The following is a 19,350-nucleotide window of genomic DNA, read 5'->3' as shown; positions in this document are numbered from 1 at the left end:
CTAAGCAGATTCCATGCTGTCAGTGCAGAGCCCAACATGGGACTTGAACCCATGAACCATGAGATCATTACCTGGGCTGAAAACAAGAGTCAGATGCTTAACTGACTGAACCACCCAGGTCCCCTGTGTCCTTTATCTTTTAATGTCACACTGTCTTTGCAATGGGACATTATATTTTTGGGAGGGTTCAGCAAAATTTCAGTTTGTAAAACCTCATAGATTCTGTTTGATGTTTAAATAATATATTTGAAAAAACTTTAGAAAATACTGAAAGTTGTCTGCCCTCTACCCAGTGGTTCAGGATGCTGAACTTTTTTTTTCCCTCCAAAAGAAAGCTTATGTAGAACCTTATTGTGTAAGAGATAAAGCCCATTGCTCTGCTTGAAGTGGGGTGTGGTCTTGCGTTTCTTTTAATTTTTTTAAAAATTTATTTTTATTTTTTTTTTAAGTTTTTAATTTATTTTTGAGAGACAGAGAGAGACAGCATGAGCAGGGGAGGGTCAGAGAGAGAGGGAGACACAGAATCCGAAGCAGGCTCCAGGCTCTGAGCTGTCAGCACGAACCGTGAGATCATGACCTAAGCCAAAGTCAGATGCTTAACCGACTGAGCCACCCAGGTGCCCCTGGTCTTGCATTTCTATTCTTTCTTGTTCCCTTTCTTATTTCCCCCTAGTAATCCCTTTCAGATATGTTTCTGGAATACCTAGAGCTCTGCACAGCTCAATTTGAAAACATTGGATTGGATTAAAATAACAAGACTAACATAGTCTTCTAGTCATAGCTCATTTTTACTCAGATATACTATACCTTATTGAATAAACCCACCTCTAAAAAATAAGGCTACTGTACTATTTAAGAAGTTTTGCTCTTTTAGAACACACCCACCTCTGAAAACCCAAGACTTTTGTATTATTTATGACTAATTTTTGATGTTTCTTTTTAATATTTTGGAAGGTGAAGAAATTAATATTTCTTCATTTTAATTATAGACAAGAAACTTCTAGAATGTGAGAACAAACAGAGATCTCTGGGGTTTATTGGTTAGTCAGCAGTTTTAATTAAGGACAGGTTTTACTTTACCATCTGCGTACCACACCTGTATGTGGACAGTTAGAACTTACTTCTTGTGTCTCTTGAACTGAGAGAAGCCAATAAAAATACTAAATCTGGCAGTGCCTGGTTGGCTTAGTTGGTGGAGCGTTCAAGTCTTGATCTCTGGGTTGTGGTTTTGAGCCCCACATTGGGTGTAGGTGAAATCCTTAAAAAAATAATATGTGAATTTGAAGCTGCCCCTATGTAACTTGACTTATCTGAAAAATTGGATTTACCTAGGACTGGGATAAAAAGGAGTCTAGGATGGAGATAGAAATAAAGAACAGGACTTATCTCACTTGTCATTTCCAAAGGATTTTTACCAAGATTAGTTTTGGAGATGAATGATTTCTTCTTCTGTGTTTAATATAGTTGCCATTGGGGTGCCTGGGTGGCTCAGTTGGTTAAGCATCTGACTTCAGCTCAGATCATGATCTTGAGGTCCGTGAGCTCAAGCCCCATGTTGTGCTCTGTGCTGACAGCTCAGAACCTGGAGCCTGTTTCTGATTCTGCGTCTCCTACTCTCTCTGCCCCTCCCCTATGCACGCTCTGTCTTTCTTACTCTCAAAAATGAATAAATGTTTAAAAAAATTTAAAAACATACTTGGCATAAATCACCAGGGATGACTTTAGCCCTTTTTATTTACATTTTATATACTTTTCAAACATACTGAAAAAGAGTACAATAATGAACCCTGGTGATATTTATTGTGTAGCTCTAACTATTACCAGTATTTTGTCAATTTTATTTATATTTTCCTCCCCAATCCCCCATCCTCATTTTTGGTGGGGGGGTGGGGAGGTGGCTGGAGCACGTTGCAACAAATCCCAAGTATCATGTCATTTCACCTGAAATACTTTAGCATGCATATCTGAGGTCTTAAACATACACACCATGCCGTTATTACCCCAACATAAACAGGAGTTTTGTGATATACCTGGTTTGTGCTTGCTTCTCCTCATTATTCATTTTCTTTTTTTTAAGTTTATTTATTTTTAGTAATCTCTACACCCAATGTGGGGCTCAAACTCACGACTGCAAGATCAACTGACCCAGCTAGGACCTCTTCCCCATTATTCTTAAAAACATACCTTTCTACCATGGGTTTGTTGGAATCAGAATACAAATTTCAGGTGACATTTGGTTGTTACATCTCTTAAATCCATTTTATTATGTAGAACTTTCCCTTCTCTTCTGCCTCTTTTCTTATGCCATTGATGAGAAATTTAGTCATTTGTCCTGTGGATTCTGGATGTGGTTGGTTGTTTCCTAGAGGTGTTTACTTCATCTTCAAGCCTATTACATTTCCTGTTAAATGTATTTAAATCCATCTTTGCTATCTTTGTATTTTTTTAGTCACTTTTTACAGCATTAATAGATTTTAGCCTAGCTAGTAGACTCAGGGTTTTCATGGGGAGATCTTAGACGTGACCGTTTAGGTAACGTAGCATGTAAAAATTTTATTTTACAAATTACTTATTATAGACCTAAGTAAAATAATAATGATTCCAAACTACTTTGTTAAAATAGGTAGTAATTATTTAGTTATTTAGGTAACCTTTGGTCCTTTAATTGATATAGGTGCTGATCTAAGGGCTGCTCCATTACTTGGTAATCACAAGTTCACCTTTATATTTGATACCTTTGTGTTACTGTGAATTGAACATTTTTCTGAAATGAAAAAGCTTAAATGGGAGGGAAGAAAGAACGTTATGTGGTTTCTAACTTTTCCTTGTACAGTACTAGTTTTGTAGTTATCTTTTTATCTTTCTCAAATAGCTGTGGGATTTGAATCAAAAAGAATGTCGAAATACCATGTTTGGCCACACAAATTCAGTCAGTCACTGCAGATTTTCACCAGATGATAAGCTTTTGGCTAGTTGTTCAGCTGATGGAACATTAAAGGTATGCTTTTGTTTATCATTAAAATTGGTTGTAATTTTGTAGTCTTATGATTGGTTATAGAGACAGGTTTCTGTTTTTCACATTTCTCCAGGAAGAGCTTCTTTAATTTCCAGGAGCATATTTAATATAACTGTAATTGCTTGTCATAATGATTATTTATGAATGCTTTACTGTTTTATGCTTTAAAGATCATATAATTTGAATTCTTAAATTTTTAAGCGTATCTTCTATTTAAGACTTCATAAAATTGAGACCTGTGGGGTCGAATTTGTAAAGGCCCAGCTTTTATTTATTCTTTATTCTGCCTTTTATATTATATTTTCCTGTTTTTGAGAGCTCAGAAAAAGTTTATTCAGCCTCCTGAAATCTATAGTCCTAAGAAAACTAAATTCTTTAAATTTTCACCTTCTCAGATAAGATCCGAGTCCCACTTTCTTTATTACTCCTGTCTCCACCATCATTCTAGTCTCCTCTTTACTGAGTCTCTTTTTTTCCTTTGGTCTTAAGTCCAGTCTATCTTTGGCCGCCTCATCTTTTGGTCTACTTTCCCCCCTTCCCTTTTTGTAGTGTTAGCTCTGGTTCATGCTGTCATCTCCTTCTGTCTGATAGCAGGTTTCTAAGATGTGTTCTCCATCCCTCCTAATCCTGGTACAGAACTGCTAGAATAACTCTACCTCTATTTTCATCTTGCCACTTTAAGTTGGAACACAAAAGTAATTTTTCTCTACTTTTTAGAATGCCTGTATCATTTTTGGTTGTTTTCTAGCTTTTCTCTCCTCTTTCTCCATTTGCCCCCTTTCTGAAAGATTTATTTAGCTTTATTTTCTAGCTTTATTTTCTAATCCTTCTATTGGGATTTTTAATTTCTCACGTTGTATCTTAAAGTACACATTCTTATCAGTTTCCTATTTCATTTTATACTATTTTTATCATGGATGCAATATCTTTTATCTTTCTGTGGGTGTTAACAGTTTTTTATTTTTTAATTTATAAATATATTAAGAGCTGCATCATTTTTTAAGTTTGTTTATTTTGATAGAGAACACGTGCACAAGCAGTGGAGGGGCGGAGAGAGAGGGAGAGAGAGAGAGGCAGGCTCTGCTCTGTTAGCACAGAGCCCAACGTGGGGCTCAATCTCAGGAATCATGAGATCATGACCTGAGCCGAAATCAAGAGTTGGACATTTAACCAACTGAGTCACCCAGGTGCCCTTGTGAATGGTATATATTTTTTTTAATTTCGTATTCCTGTGTAGTTGTTGTTTCTCTTCTCTGTTGGTTTCAGTTTCTGTCTGCATTTTAGAGATATACCTCAGCTATCTGATTCTTGGATATAGCTACAGATATTTTCTGACTCATGATGGTTGACTTAGGATTTTTCAACTTTATGATGGTGCAAAAGTGATACACATTCAGTAGAAACTGTACCTTGAATTTTGAATTTTAATCTTTCCCCAGGGTAATGATATGCAGTATGATACTCATGATATTGGGCAGTGGCAACAAGCCACAGCTCCTAGTCAGCCATGAGATCACAAGGGTGAACAACTGTCTTACAGTCTTTCTATATCAGTATCGCCATTCTCATTTTTGCTTTCTCTACAGTATTTAATAAATTACAGGAGATATTCAACATTTTATTAAAAAATAGATTTTGTTAGATAATCTTGCCCAGCTGTTTGCTAATATAAGTGTTCTGAGCACGTTTAAGATAGGCCAGGCTAAGCTATGATGTTCAATAGGTTAGGCGTATTAAGTGCATGTTTAAATTATGATATTTTCAAGTTATGATGGGTTTATTGGGACATAAACCCATGGTAAGTAGAGGAAAATCTGTATATGTATTAGATATATAAATCTTGCTGTTAAGGAATTGTAACCTGGCTTATAATGAGTTTCCCTGAGGGGTTATTTGGTAAACTTCTAATGTCAGATTTTTTAGATCTTTTGTCTTGATCTTGTTGGATATTCAGAGAAAAATCTTTAGTTTCCTACCTCTAGGGTGTAAGTCTGGTTGGCAAGTTCTGAGAAGATGTTAGGTAGAGATTTCAAAATTTGGAATATAGACTTTCTCTTAATTTCCCAATTTTCAGAATGATGACTTTGCTCTCAGCTGTGCTGGGTGCAGAAAAACCCTCTACTCTTCCGCCAGAGTTGGGACATAGCAACCTGGGTTGCATAGTTTGGGAGGGGATTTCAAGAGACTTGTAGTGATTTCTCTTGATTTAGCTCCACCCTTAGACGGTACCCAGTGCAACACTTCCTTAGCCTTTTAGGAGTTCTGTGGTATGAAATGGGCTACTTCTTGGCATTCCCCATGGTGGGCTCAGGACTCAGTATTTAGGAGTATCCTTATTGCTTGCCTTTTTGCTTTTTACCCTTTACAGTTTTGTTGCTATTATCTCTTCCTCCTTTGTCCTTTGCCTTGTGAACTATGCCAGTGGAGAAAAGTTCTCTTTACTGTTGTTTTATGTGGGTTTGGAGAGGGTATGAAGATGAACATTTATATTCTATCTTCATCTTTAACCTGAATCCTCTTTCCTTCAGTAATGTGATTGTTTCTACTCACCTGTGCTTGAAACATGAGAAGACTCTGTCTTTTCATTTAAAATGTATTTTTTGATTATTTAGTGAATACTTACTATGTGTCAGACACTGCACTAGGAATTTGGGTTTTAAATGCTAAAAATAAAAAACAAAAAAACAAAAACAAAACCTAAAAAACAAACAAAAAAACCCTAAACAAAACATGAAGTAATTCCTGATCTGAAGTTGTTCAAATTCCAGTTGGAGTAGGTGGTAAGGGAATAGACAAACTGTGGAAATTGTAAAGGTGCTCTGAGAACAGATGAGGGTTGTGTCTAGGATGTGTTCAGGTAGCTGGTGCTGCACCCAAACAGCCTTTTCTCCTTTTTCATTATCTTTGTTTTCCCATTTTGTATGTTAGCTTATGCTGACCCTATAGCCTATAACCTAGGTCATATAGTGTTACTCTTGTCTTTTTGGTGGTTGAAAATCTCTCCATTCTAAGTGGTAGGCTAATCTTCAGGGAGGAGACCAAGATGTCCATCTCTGCAGAAACCACTCCCAGAAGCCCACAGCTTGGATCTAGCATTCCCAACGTGCTATCTTTGCCTCTCAATGACACATCTCAATGACACATCTACCTGTCTTAGAGTCACTTATAGGCTTGTCTTATGTCCTTTACTGGCTTGTAAACTCCTTGAGAAGAGGTATCTATGCCTGATTTATTTATATAATCTTCCAAATGATAAGCATAGTGTTTAATGTGTTCAAGATGATAAACTGTTGCTGTGTCCCTTCAAGTCAAATTAAGACTTCTCCAAACTCAAAAGAAAAAAGTGTTAAAAGTCTTGAGGGAGAGGATTTGGATTTCATGTGTGAGTATCAAAATGTGATTGTAGACCACAGAGCAGTAGCAGCAGGGGAGAGACATTATTGTACTCTTGGTGAGAACTGCTGTGTTTGTGGCAGCTTTCCCACAGTGCTATTAAGGCAATATCGTTAGCTAGTTCCTGGTGATATGGCGACATGTAGTAAGCAGAGGTCCTGTAAAATGATGGTGGATAACAGCTTCTCAAGGTCAAAGTCTTCTAAAGCTTTTGCCTTCTGAGAGGATGAGGAACTGTAAAATTATTTCCTGCCCCAAATGGCTCTGTAATCTCTTAAGCGTTTTGCAGGGTATCATGTTGACAAGTATGTGTTTTTTAGGCCCTGTTGGTAAACTGTTCCAAAATGTGACTTTTATTTAAAAATTGCTATTTAAACCACACAAGGCCCAGTGTACACATGGACCCTTGATACAGTGTAGTGACTTGGTCAAAATCAAATGCTGGTATTTACTTGATCCCTTGATATGTGGAATTTCATCACTCATTGGATAGGAGCTGAAGTCTGGTCCAGATGCAGAATGTGGTTTGAACAGATTTAATAAAATTGGGTTGTGTTAGTTTTTTTTTCTTTCTTTTTTAAATCCTGGCAGTGGTTGCTTTGTTTTTCATATTAAGAGGGAAGCAATGTGATTTCTCATATATCTAGCTGATGCGACTGAAACTTCTGGCTTTTATGTAAAGGTTTTTTGTTTGTTTTGTTTTTTCCTTTGTAAATACTAAGGGAAGCTACTTTACTATCTGATGTCTTTCACTTCTTCCACCTAATCCACATTTGTTGCAAGTGTAAAGGTTTTGGTTTTGTTTATATTCCTTAGTATATATAATATGCCTCTAAGCTTGAGATTTAAAAATATGCCTGGTTAGACAAATCTGGTTTTACTTTGTGCTTTGGAAGCTGAGTTAAGGCCTAAGAAGCAGTTTTTTGTTTTGTTTTGCTTTCTTCTTTTGGTTTTTCTTGACCAACCCTTGGTCTGGGCATGGTAGCCAGTATCACCCTGTGAAGCTGGGATGCTGCTCAAGGCCCAGGAGAGTGGAGATGGGTCTTCTTGAAGGCCTGTCTTTTGTGCTGCTCAAGTGGCTTTGCTAGAGTGAGGTTTCGCGTCTTTTGTATTCTATTCCTCAGGATCCAGTTGTTTCAGAGCCCTGTACGGCCCCGTAAACACACAAGGTGCCAGCTTACTTTTAGCATATTCTTTGTTTTTGTTTTCAGGGACTTCCTTATGTCCCTGGATACTCTTGCTACATATAACTCGGCTTAGACTGGGCCTTGGGTGGTGTGCAGGCTGTGCATGCGGTAGATGGGAAGCAGACTTCATGCCGGGCACAGCAGAGGGCAGCAGTGGCAAGTTATGAGTCTCCCCTTTCTTCCTGCTCTCTTTCGTACTTTCACCACCTGAACTTTAGTTTCCTCCACTCCATGCAAGGATTTTTAAACATTTAGTTTTACATTATGCATTTCGGATTTCAGGCAGTGCTTCTAGTTTTTTTCTTTTTAGGAAGGTGCTGAATGAAATTGGAGTACTTTTTTTTAAAAGCTTTATAAGAAGTCCTGCATAAGTGAAAACAGTTCATTAGAAAAAGTGAATAATTTGCAGACATTTAATCCAGGTAGAATTCTCGATGTGTGATTTGAGATTATAACAAACTTAAACTCTTTTTTTTAAATTTTGTAATCTGAAGCTTTGGGATGTGAAATCAGCAAATGAGAGGGAAAGCATTAATGTGAAGCAATTCTTCCTAAATTCAGAGGAGCCTCAAGAAGATATGGAAGTGATAGTGAAATGTTGTTCATGGTCTGCTGATGGCACTAGGATAATGGTGGCAGCAAAAAATAAGATCTTTGTAAGTATCAGTATTTTAACAAGCCCAAATTAGCCTGATTTAAAGAAAATGAAAGCGTGTATTGATTTTTGCATTTTACATTGTTTATTGATGTAAATAATAAAGTACACCTGTATGATTTTGGGCAGGCTCCCTAACTTCATAGTTCTCAGAATTGAGCTCCAGGGGATGTTGATCAGCTTTGTGAGGAAAGGTCTCCATGGTCACACAGGTTTGAGAAATGTGTGTTGCTTTTCCCATTAGAGTTACTCAGTGTTTATTAACATATGTAAGGCCTCCAGAAGTCCTATAATACAGAAATAATAATTTATGTTGGTTAGTCCAGTGTTTCTCAAATAGATTTAAAACATGGAATATGCTCTGTATCACTGCTTTTTTTTTTTTTTAGATTTTGAATACATTGATTTAGGTGATTTTCAAAGTGCTTTGTTACTCCTAAAATTTATGACTTGGTGACTGTGATAGAAAAATTCATCAACAACTGAAGAATATTGTGAGATTTTTGTTATGTAAATAGGGGCAATATTTTAAAATAGTGAATGATAAGGAAATTTATAGTATTCAGGGTGCTCTTGCATATTTCTTTTGATATAAATGTCAGAGGGATGCAGCAGATTGCAATAGGCCTATGCTAATAATGAGGCAGCTGAGGTTCAGAGCAGCCAAATAATTTGTCCCAAGTTATACCATGGACTTGGAAAGATAGGTATTCTGATTTATGGCTCAGGGACATTCCATCCTAATAGTAATTTAAAAAGACTTGGTAAGTTTTATTTTCAGCTTTACTGAGGTACAGTTGACAAAATTCTAAGATTTAGTGTATGCATTGTGAAAGGATTCTCCCCACATGGAGTTAAATAACATATCTGTCACTTCACAGTATTTATCTTTTTTTTGCATGAGAACATTTAATTTCTACTCATAGCAAATTTCAGTTATACAATACAGTGTTATCAACTGTAGTCAACATGTTATGCATTAGGTCCTCAGATGATATTTATCTTATAACTGAAAGTTTGTATCCTTTTGTAACCTCTTCCTATTCTCCACACCCAAGATAGTACAATTTTATTTATTTATTTATTTATTTATTTGTATGCTTATTAATGTGAATGTTTAGTTAATCATTTTTGTTTACAACTGAAACTCTGGAAACTCTGAAACTCTAAATTAATATCCTTGCCCGTGAGCTTTTTATAGACACCAGAGAAAGTTTCAACCTTGTGTTTTACATTGTTCTTCTGTACTTTATCCAAATGAACCTTTGAGTCATCCAGTTGTGGTTTTCTTGCCCACAGTTTTGCTTGGGGAAATCAAGTCCTCCAGGATTATGTCATGCACGGCTGTCAAAGTGTGGCTCTTGGGACACTGTTGCTTATTTTTAATACAACTTTTTCAAGTTGGTGTAGGTAGAATTCTCCCAGCAATAAAGACAATGGGCTTTCCACTGAACTTTTTCTCTAATTCACAGATTAGCCAGACTTGGATTTTCTGGAAAGATTTCATTTGAGAAACAGGAACAAAGATGATAATAGCTTTCCTTTTCCAACTTCAATTTCCTTGGCTGCTGTTACATTCAGTTCATTAAATGGGCTTTGAGGTCTGAGTCCATTTCCAGCTTAAGGAGAGCCTGGGAGATGCCAGACTTGAACTTGTCCAGGTTCTTGCCATTGGGCTTCGTGATTTTTGCGCTTTAACTGAACGTGGCCTTCTTGGTGAGAGCACTAGCTTAGGAAGAGGCCTTAAGTCTCTTGAGAACTCCTCAAATACCCTGAGATAGTACAGTTTTAAAGATGATAACAAGTATACTATATAGTTACATAAAAACTCCCTGATCGAGTCATTGATCTGTGACCCTTCAATCAATCTTGGATGCTTGTTAGTTTATACCCCGTTAGTATGAAATTGAAGAAAAAAACACCGCCTTTTTTCTTAAGTTTGTTAAAATTTGTAGGGACAGAAAAGGAACCATTGCATTTTTAAGATTTGAAGATTAAAAAATTTTTTGTTGTAAAATGTATCTATGTAAAATCTGCCATTTTAACCCATTTTAAAATGTATAATTCAGTAATAATTACGTTCACAGTGTTGTGCAACTATTACCATTATTTCCAAAACTTTTTCATCACCCCAGAAATTCTGTAACCAGCAAGTAGTAATTACTCATTACCCTCTGCCCCCAACCCCTGATAACTTTTAATCTATGAATTTGCCTATTTTGGATTTTTCAAATAAGTGGAATCACAATATTGGTCCTTTTGTGATCAGGAGTCATGTGCTCTACCAAATGAGCCAGCCAAGTGCCCACAATATTGGTCCTTTTGTATCTGGCTCATTTCATTTAGCATAATATTTTCAAGGTTCATCATGTTGTAGCATGTGGTATAAAAACTTCGTTTTTTTTTAATTGTCAAATAATATTCTCTTATATGGATATACCACATTTTGTTTATGCATTCATCTCTTAATGGAACTTGGGTGTTTTCACCTTTTGGCTGTTGTGAATAATGATATGGTGATCATGGTGTACAATTATCTGTTTGAGCCTGTACTTTCATATCTTCTGTGTACATGCCTAGGTGTAAAATTACTGGGTAATTCTAAATTAGCTTTTTTGAGGAACCACCAGACCATCTGCACCATTTTATATTCCCGCTACTAGTGTACAGGGGTTCCACTTTCTCCTTGTCAACCCTTGTTATTTTCCATTTTTTAAAAAAATTATAACCATCCTATTAGGTGTGAAGTGGTGGTATCTCATTGTGGTTTGATTTACATTTCCTTAATGATTAATGGTGTTAAACAGAATTTGAACATTTTAAAAGATCTGTTCCAGTGATAGAAGACAACTTTATATTGTATAAAATGCATTTTTGTTTTAAAAATCTAGATGAAGTCTTTATTTTACCTATTAAAGTAAAACTACCCTAAAATCACCCTTAATTACATGTAGATTCCAATTTCTTACTCTTTGGTTTTTCCATTCTCAGACTTCTTTTGTTGGCCTATTCCAATCGTTTGGTCTTTACTTTTTACCACCTAATAATTGGTGGTAATAGGAGAGATGCCTGTTTTATACTTGATAAGTTTCCTCTACCACTCTCCACCATTAATTTTTAAGAACAACCTACTCTGGAAAGCATTTTAAGTATGGTTTCCTGTGTTTTGTTGTTGGCCTCTGATGCTGTGCAGCTTACCATCTGTGCATGGTTGCAGGGCTATGTATTCACAGAACATAGTTATGTCTTTCACTGGAAGCTTTTTTTCCCCCTTCAGACTATATCTTGGTCTTAAATCACAATACTGTATATTGGTATGAATGTTTTTATCATTTGGCAAAAACTTCAGAAGACTATATTCAACATTTAAAAATTTTTCAAAAGTTGAAATGAAGCTTGCATTACTCAAAAATAACTTTTTTGATTCAAAAATGGGAAAAATCATAATGGAGTAATTTGATAGCACTGAAGAGAAATAGAAATGGTTGAGCTAATTTAATTTTAGCAAGCCTCTGCTCTATATTATTTTGATCAACTTCATTTTCCTCTTTTGAATAAATACACATTCAGGAGAACTGCTCTGTATGTTAATTTAGCTAGTCCATTCATTTACTCACAAAGGTTTTATTTCTCCCTAGGGCAGCTTGAGAGATCATTCATGATAAATTTTTCTTTTTTAATGTTAATTTTTGAGAGAGAAAGAGAGAGAGAGAGAGGGAACGCAAGTGGGGAGGGGCAGAGGGAGAGGGAGACAGAGAATCTGAAGCAGTGCTCCAGGCTTCAAGCTGTCAGCACAGAGAGCCCGATGTAAGGCTCGAGCTCATGAACCACGAGATCATGACTGGAGCTGAAATCTAATGCTTAACCAACTAAGCCACCCAGGGACTCCAATAAATTTTTCTTTATAGGAAACATGTTTCAAGATGAGCAGTATTTTAAAAGTATGTTTATATTGATTTATATCTTATTTATGACTTTAACTACTAGTAAATGTGTTTTTTTGAGACATAAATTTAGATTCAGTTTGAATATAGCTTATATTTGAAAGTATTTTATTTTCATAGATAACCTATTCTATGTTGACAGCTTTTCGACATTCATGCCAGTGACCTATTGGCAGAAATCCATACAGGCCATCATAGCACCATCCAATACTGTGACTTCTCCCCACAAAATCATTTGGCTGTGGTGGCTTTGTCCCAGTGCTGTGTAGAGGTGAGTAGTTCACTTACTCTGTGAAGTTTGGGTCTCCAGAGGTACAAGGATGCCGAAAGAAGGGGCTACTTAAACCATTAACTACTGAGGATGTTTAAGAAATAGTAGAGCATTTTCTTCATAGCATAGACTTATGACTTTAGAATATTAAACTGTGTAGTCAGCTTTATTACTTTAGCAGTGATTGGAGATTTGATTTGACAGTATGATAGAGAATGGTGGTATCCTACACCAAGCATTTATTGAATGGCTAGCAAGTGTCAAGGTCTGGGGAAACAGTGGAATGGCCATTGGTTTCCTAGGCAGAAACCTGGCATCTCTTAAACAATATAGGCAGAGACTCTTGTGTAAAAGAATGATAAGCGATGAGTCCAGTTCATGCTTCATAGATTATTGAGAAGAATAAGATGAAAGTTCACTTTAGAATTGGTTAACCTAAGATGTTCACTGGTAAGGAGTAATGCATAAAATGACTCTTATAAATTACCCGTTTATATTTTTAATTTTGTGCTTACCTGATTCATTTTATATTCAGAGTCCATGCCTAACTGGTCCTGGGAGAATTCCACCCAGGGAATGGCTGTATTAATTTTTTCAGAAACACTTCCTTATATATTTTTTTTCCAAAGATGGATTAATTTTTCCAAGCTTTGTTACTGCTTACTCCTTGAGGGGGTCTTACCATCAGGTAATTTGAAGACCCTTGTGATGACAGTCCAAGAAGGTGAGTATGGGCCTTTATTTGGAAAATAGACAAACCCACTTGGTTCACAGGGTCTCCTCAAAGGAAGCTTGACTGTTGCAAGCACTCCTTTTGTATTCTTTGCTTATTTCAACAATTTTTAGTGAGTTTGACAACCTTGCCCCTTACTGTGAAGCTGTTGGGGAGAGTTTCTGAGCTATAGCCCTTCAGCGGGGATATAATAGATGAGAGTGAGTGGGTTAAGCTCTATAAGCTCTACTTAACTCCAGTACAGAAGCAATGCAACTTATGCTGAAGAACTTCCCTGCCAGGAGTCTTCCCATTGGAAGCAGAGGCACTGAGTGTGAACAAGCTCCAGTCTTGTTTGAAATGAAGGGAAGAAGTAGGGTGTGTGGGCAGTGTCCTTTTCAGAAGAGCCCTTGAAAAATTCAGATGTGCTAGAAAATTTTGAGCTTTACGTATAGATCCTCAAGGTAGATGTGGTTGGAAATTTCCTCTTTCTGGGTTTTTGTCAGGATTTTTGGGAGGAGTGGAGGAGCAACTCTTCTTTCAGCCTTTCCTGTCACTTCTAAAATCTCTATCCTTTCCTACTAGAAAGCTCCAGGAAACCCTGTCTTTTTTCTTAAAATACGGACTTTGTTTTGGGGGCTCTAAGAAATGATGGGGGAGAACTAGAAGGGAAAAGGGAAGGATTTTCAATGGAGATTTCTTAGTTATGGAACCAGTTTCATTTCTGGCCTTTAGCTTTGTATGTCCACAAGAGCTGTGACTCCAGTGATAAGGCAAGGAAAATTTCATACAATTAATTTGTAACCATACAAATTAATTCACTGATTGAAACCCACTGGGCATGTGATGAAGTACTTGTTTTGTCCATGCTTGTTCTGAAATCATGAAGTGGGTCTATCATTCAGAGTGTAATGAGAGGAACTCAGGCACATATGGTACTTCATTAGACTGGAATATATTTGAATAATTTATAGCAGAACTCAGGACAAAATATAGCCAGGGTGGCAGACATTTACAGTTTGTAACAACCATGAATAACAGAAATGTGTACCTGTACAATTAGTATATTCATTTATTGTAGGGTTTTGCCATTAGTTGAAATGAGAATTTGATGACAATGGAAGATAGTCTATTTTTTGATGACTAATAAAAAATAGATAAAATGCATGATTCCAAATCAAAGTTTTGTAATAAGGTATAATCATAGAAATCTTCTCTTCATTCCCATCCCTTCTTTTTCTAACTCCTGCCGATAGATAACTTTTTGTTTTTTGGTTTAACATCCCATTGTTTCTTTTTGTGTATATAAGCATATATCTGTTTGTATTTTATATAAATAAAATCTCCATACCTATATCCATGTATATATCAGTATTTACTTTTCATCTTTTACACAGTACAGTGTGTGTATCCAGGTGTGTGTGTAGTGTAATATATATACTCATGTAGAAATATATATGCTCACTGCTTGTTTTCTGTAATCTATCCCAGTGACTATTGGGGTGTTTTTACAGCTCTGTAATATTCCAATATGTAGTTTATTCAGTCACTTCTCTATTTTTTTAAATGTTTTATTTATTTAGAGATAATGAGTAAGGGAGGGGCAGAGAAAGCAGGAGACAGAAGCAGAGACTAATGTGCGGAGTCTGCTGCAGGGCTTGAACTCACAAACTGTGAGATCATGACCTGAGCCAAAATCAAGAGTTGGACACTCAACTGACTGAGCCACCCAGGCATCTCAGTCAGTTCCTTATTGATGATCATTTGGGTTGTTTGCAAGTTTTTTGCTATTAAAAATAAGATGCAGGGGCGCCTGGGTGTCTCAGTTGGTAAGTGTCCAACTTCAGCTCAGGTCATGATCTCACAGTCTGTGGATCTGACAGCTCAGAGTATGGAACCTGTTTCAGATTCTGTGTCTCCCTCTCTCCCTGCCCCTCCCCTGCTCACTCTTTGTCACTTTCTCTCAAAATAAAATAAAGACAAAAAAAATTTAAAAAATAAGATGTAATAAATAATTTCTTACACAAGTAATTCTGTATTTTTGCTAGTTTATCTGGGGCTCTGTTCATAGAAGTGAAATTACCGGTTTACTTTTGCTATTTTTAATATTTTTGATATGTTCAAAATGCTTATGAATATGATTTCCTATATGTTGTGTTTATTCTGTAGTTGTGGAACATGGACTCATGTTTAAAAGTGGCTGACTGCAGAGGACATTTAAGTTGGGTTCATTGTGTGATGTTTTCTCCTGATGGATCATCATTTTTGACATCTTCTGATGACCAGACAATCAGGGTGAGAGATACTGAGATTTTCATTTTAGACATTTACTGGTCATAAGCTAAACCTCCTAGAAACTAAGATATTGATTGGCAGTATTGGGGGACAATGAAACAAGAAACTACTAGATTCATATTTATTCTTGGAAAGTGCTGTTATATGGACTATGACAGCCTCATTCATTCCATGCGTGTTCATTGAGTATTATCATAGGCCAAGTGTTGAAGTCCATTGATTAAACTCTATTTTGATTAATTTAAGTATATTACTAGGTAATATATTGTCTTAATTTTTTACTTCTTCCTCCATCTTAAATTCCCCCATGCAATTATTTGCCAATTCTAATGTAGTCTGCCTTTCCTTTTTTTTTTTTTTTTTTTTTTTTGTCATTTGTTTCTACTTTTCCATTTCAAGTTTAGGTGTCCATTACATGTTGCCTCTCTGAATGTATTAGTGTGTGTGTGCCACAATCTTTTTTTTCTTGGTTTTCTACATGCTGCTTCCAAGCTATTTTTATCATGTACAATATAGTCATGTCATTTTTGCTCAGAAACTACTAAAAGTTAAGTAGGTAGTCCTAAGTTTACACTGAAATTCTCTACAGTGTGGCCTTATTCTGTTCCAGTCTTTCTTTTGGTGTATTCCTACAGGTAATCTATACTGGACTGCTCACATTTTCCCAACATCCTGGGGTTCCCTGTTTCTTTTGCTTATGTGGTTTCTTATGTTTGGAATACTCTATTTCCCTGTCTCTCTCCTAATAAGTCCTACAGCTTCCCCCCAGGCCTTCCGTAAAGCCCTTCCTAATAATCCATTTGGGGAAATGTCTCTCCTCTTTAATGTCATATAACTCTATGTCCTTTTCTTGTGGTACTAACCAAATTCTGCTTGGAAGTTAAGTGCAGATTTGCTTTACGTTTCACCTTTAGTCCTCCACTGCTCCTCTAACTTGTTTACACATCTTAAATTATAAGGCCTTTGAGGCTAGGGACCCTGGTTTATCCCTTTGGGATCTAATATAGTACTTTATATCCAGTGTAGCTAAAGGGTGTTTTTTTTTTTTTAACTATTTATGCTAGACATTGTAAGAAGTACTGTACTTATATTTGCCAATTCTCACAGCAGTCCTTTTTGCAGCTGAGGAAAACAGTCACAAAAAGGCTAAATCAGTTCTGCTTAAAGTGCCAGTCTCCATAAACTTGAGCCACAATGTAAATCGACTCACTGCTTCCTTCATCAAGAAAATCTTGTTAAAAAAAGATCAGTCCTATCACTAAGCATACTGTTAATAGTGTATTAGTGGTATAGTTGATTTATGTTCTGGTACCAGCTCCTTATGTTGGTATCAGACAGTTTGAAGACTAGTGGGAGTTCTTATTTTAAGAAGCACTATGTTAAGTAACCTTCCCAAAGTCATAACTTTAGGTGGAACTAGAGTTAATAGTTGGGCACCCATTACTCTTAATACCAACTACTACTCACTATAGAATATAGTAATGAGTATTTGTTAAATTATAATCTAATAATTGAAAATTTTCTGGTATATGGGTATTTTAAGTGTGAAGCATGGTTTGTATCTTGCTTTAAGACTAAGCCTTCTCTTTACATATTTTAGAGGATATTACTAGCTTATTTTAGTTTTTTTAATCTCTTAATTAGCTCTGGGAGACAAAGAAAGTATGTGAGAACTCTGCTATAGTGTTAAAGCAAGAAATAGATGTTGTATTTCAAGAAAATGAAGTGATGGTTCTTGCAGTTGACAATATAAGACATCTGCAGGTGAGTATTTTTTAGAAAACAATTGGAAATATTGGTTTTTTTTTTTTTAATGTTCATTTATTTTTGAGAGAGCACACAGGCAGGGGAAGGGCAAAGAGAGAGAGATGGGACACAGAATCTGAAGCAGGCTCCAGGCCCTGCGCTGTCAGCACAGAGCCTGATTTGGGGCTCAAACCAGTGAACGTGAGATTACTACCTGAGCAAAAATTGGATGCTTAACTGACTGAGCTACCCAGGCACCCCAAAAATAGTTTTGATTGAACTACTTCCAATTCACATTTTTCTTGTTAGGTTTTGAACTTGGGATCAGGCATAAATGTGTGGTATCTAATAGGTGCTCAGTAGGTATGAGTTGAATATATATGTGGGTCTTGAGTTGAGACTTAAATATGCTTGTATTTAGAATTTAAAAAGGTGATACGTCACCTCACTTCATTCCTCTCCCGTTGGTATCTGTGATCACATTCCTTGATTTTCATGGAGTCCGGAGGAGTTGAGACCGAGTGATTGAGGGCAGGACAGAGCTTCACAAGCTCTGGGGTTGCAAAGCTGAGCTTGATGTAATGGAAAGAACAGTGACTGTTCACTCAGGAGACCCACGTCTCCTAAACAGTAAAGTTTAGGCTTTATTGTCAGTTAATTTTGTGTGATGTTGTACACTTCTCTGAGCCTCACTTTCTTCAACTGTATGGTCCTTTTTATCTCTAGAAGTCTGAGCTGATTATAGGGTGAAAGTGGACTCCAAATTCAGGAGATAGATATCTGGGAGTGACAGTCTATGGCAGGTTGTAATTTCTTCTTGTCTCCTGTCAGGGGTCAGAGTCAAGGTATGTGAGGCACCCGTTAATATGGCTTGTTCTGTATTTTACAAGTTTTACTGTCATCCTTAATATGTTGATGGGGAGATTCTAATGCCCTGTATTTCCAGGATAAATTGGGGTGTGGAGTTGAATGTGCATGCCTCATTACTGATTTTTAGCAGATGTGGGATATTTTCTATTGCAGTTTTCTTCTCAAATTCAGTGTCCTCAGCTTGTATTACCTTTAGTAAATTTGTGAAACCTTTCTTTAATAGTTATCATAATTGTGAGACTTCAAAAAGAAGTCATCCAACTATAAAAGTATTTTATTCTCTGTCAGTGATTATGAGAGAGTTTAAGGGATAGTTAAACTGACAAAGTTCCATTTAAGTGAACAAAACATGTTTTAGTCACTCTTAGAAAAATATGGAAATTTATTTTTGAGAGAAAGATAAATTCATCTTTTAGCAGTTCAGTCGTCATTTTGAATGTCTGGAAAGATACAGAAAAGAAAAGGCTGCCTTGACTGATAACCCTGAAATCTTTGTGCTTGAAACAGATATGACTGCTTATTTCATGGTGATGAAAAATGATTTAAGACTTTTAGGTTGTAACATAAAGAGGTAGCTGACAATTTTTTTTAAGCTTAAGAAATAGTTTTAGTTGAGCAATAAGGCATCTTTATTAATGATTTAAAAAATAATTGCTAGCATTGATACATAGTATGAAATTAGCTAATTTTAGATTAAGCATTACAAGCCCAGCCACCCATATTATGCTTATGGATTTTTCTCCAAAGCTCCCTTCTCCCCTGTTGAAAAAGGGAAAGAATCTTAATTTATACTGTTTTGTGAGTGACTTAGAGGATATAAAACTCATTTTAAGGATGTTTTTAAAAAGTGTTTTTTGGAGAGAACACAAGCAGGGGAGGAGCAAAGAGAAAGGGGAACAGTGGATCTAAAGCGGGCTCTGCGCTGACAGCAGTGAGCCCGCCCGATGTGGGGCCCCGAACTCAATGAAATGTGAGACATGACCTGAGCTGAAATCAGTTGCCCAACCTACTCAGCCACCCAGGTGCTCCTAAAACTCATTTTAAATGGAATTTGGCTTTTTATATAATGTCTGTCTCAGTCCCATTTCATTAGCCCTCTTGAAAAATACCAGAAAAGTATACTTTAGCAAACGATAGCCCTATTAAAATGGGCTTTGTAAAGAAATGGAAAACAGGGTGCAGATTTAGCTGTGGGATTATGAATTGATATTTCTCAGGTGGTAGGCACAGCAGCTGCTTTTTAAACCTTTTAAAGCTCATT

At 36.4% G+C, this 19,350-nt stretch overlaps 1 protein-coding gene and 1 pseudogene across 8 annotated transcripts in view; one reads left to right on the top strand and one right to left on the bottom strand.

The window, feature by feature from the left end:
- Positions 1-19,350, top strand: part of APAF1 (apoptotic peptidase activating factor 1) — a 78,111-nt gene that overhangs the window by 39,487 nt on the left and 19,274 nt on the right. For 7 of the 8 annotated variants that reach the window (XM_029954462.1, XM_029954460.1, XM_029954456.1 and 4 more), the window contains 5 exons: positions 2,873-2,998; positions 8,091-8,252; positions 12,338-12,466; positions 15,348-15,473; positions 17,118-17,237. In XM_029954462.1, the coding sequence (XP_029810322.1) occupies positions 2,873-2,998; positions 8,091-8,252; positions 12,338-12,466; positions 15,348-15,473; positions 17,118-17,237 (663 nt within the window). Of the gene's footprint in view, positions 1-2,872; positions 2,999-8,090; positions 8,253-12,337; positions 12,467-13,001; positions 13,183-15,347; positions 15,474-17,117; positions 17,238-19,350 lie in introns of those variants that run through there. The other variant, XM_029954463.1, reaches the window with a different exon arrangement.
- On the bottom strand, positions 9,377-11,460 carry LOC115303906 (annotated as a pseudogene).

The sequence above is a fragment of the Suricata suricatta genome, chromosome 10 (assembly GCF_006229205.1).
Source record: "Suricata suricatta isolate VVHF042 chromosome 10, meerkat_22Aug2017_6uvM2_HiC, whole genome shotgun sequence".
NCBI lineage: Eukaryota > Metazoa > Chordata > Mammalia > Carnivora > Herpestidae > Suricata > Suricata suricatta.
The sequence above is the reverse complement of the archived record's forward strand: the minus strand, read 5'-3'. Positions and strand labels throughout refer to the sequence as shown.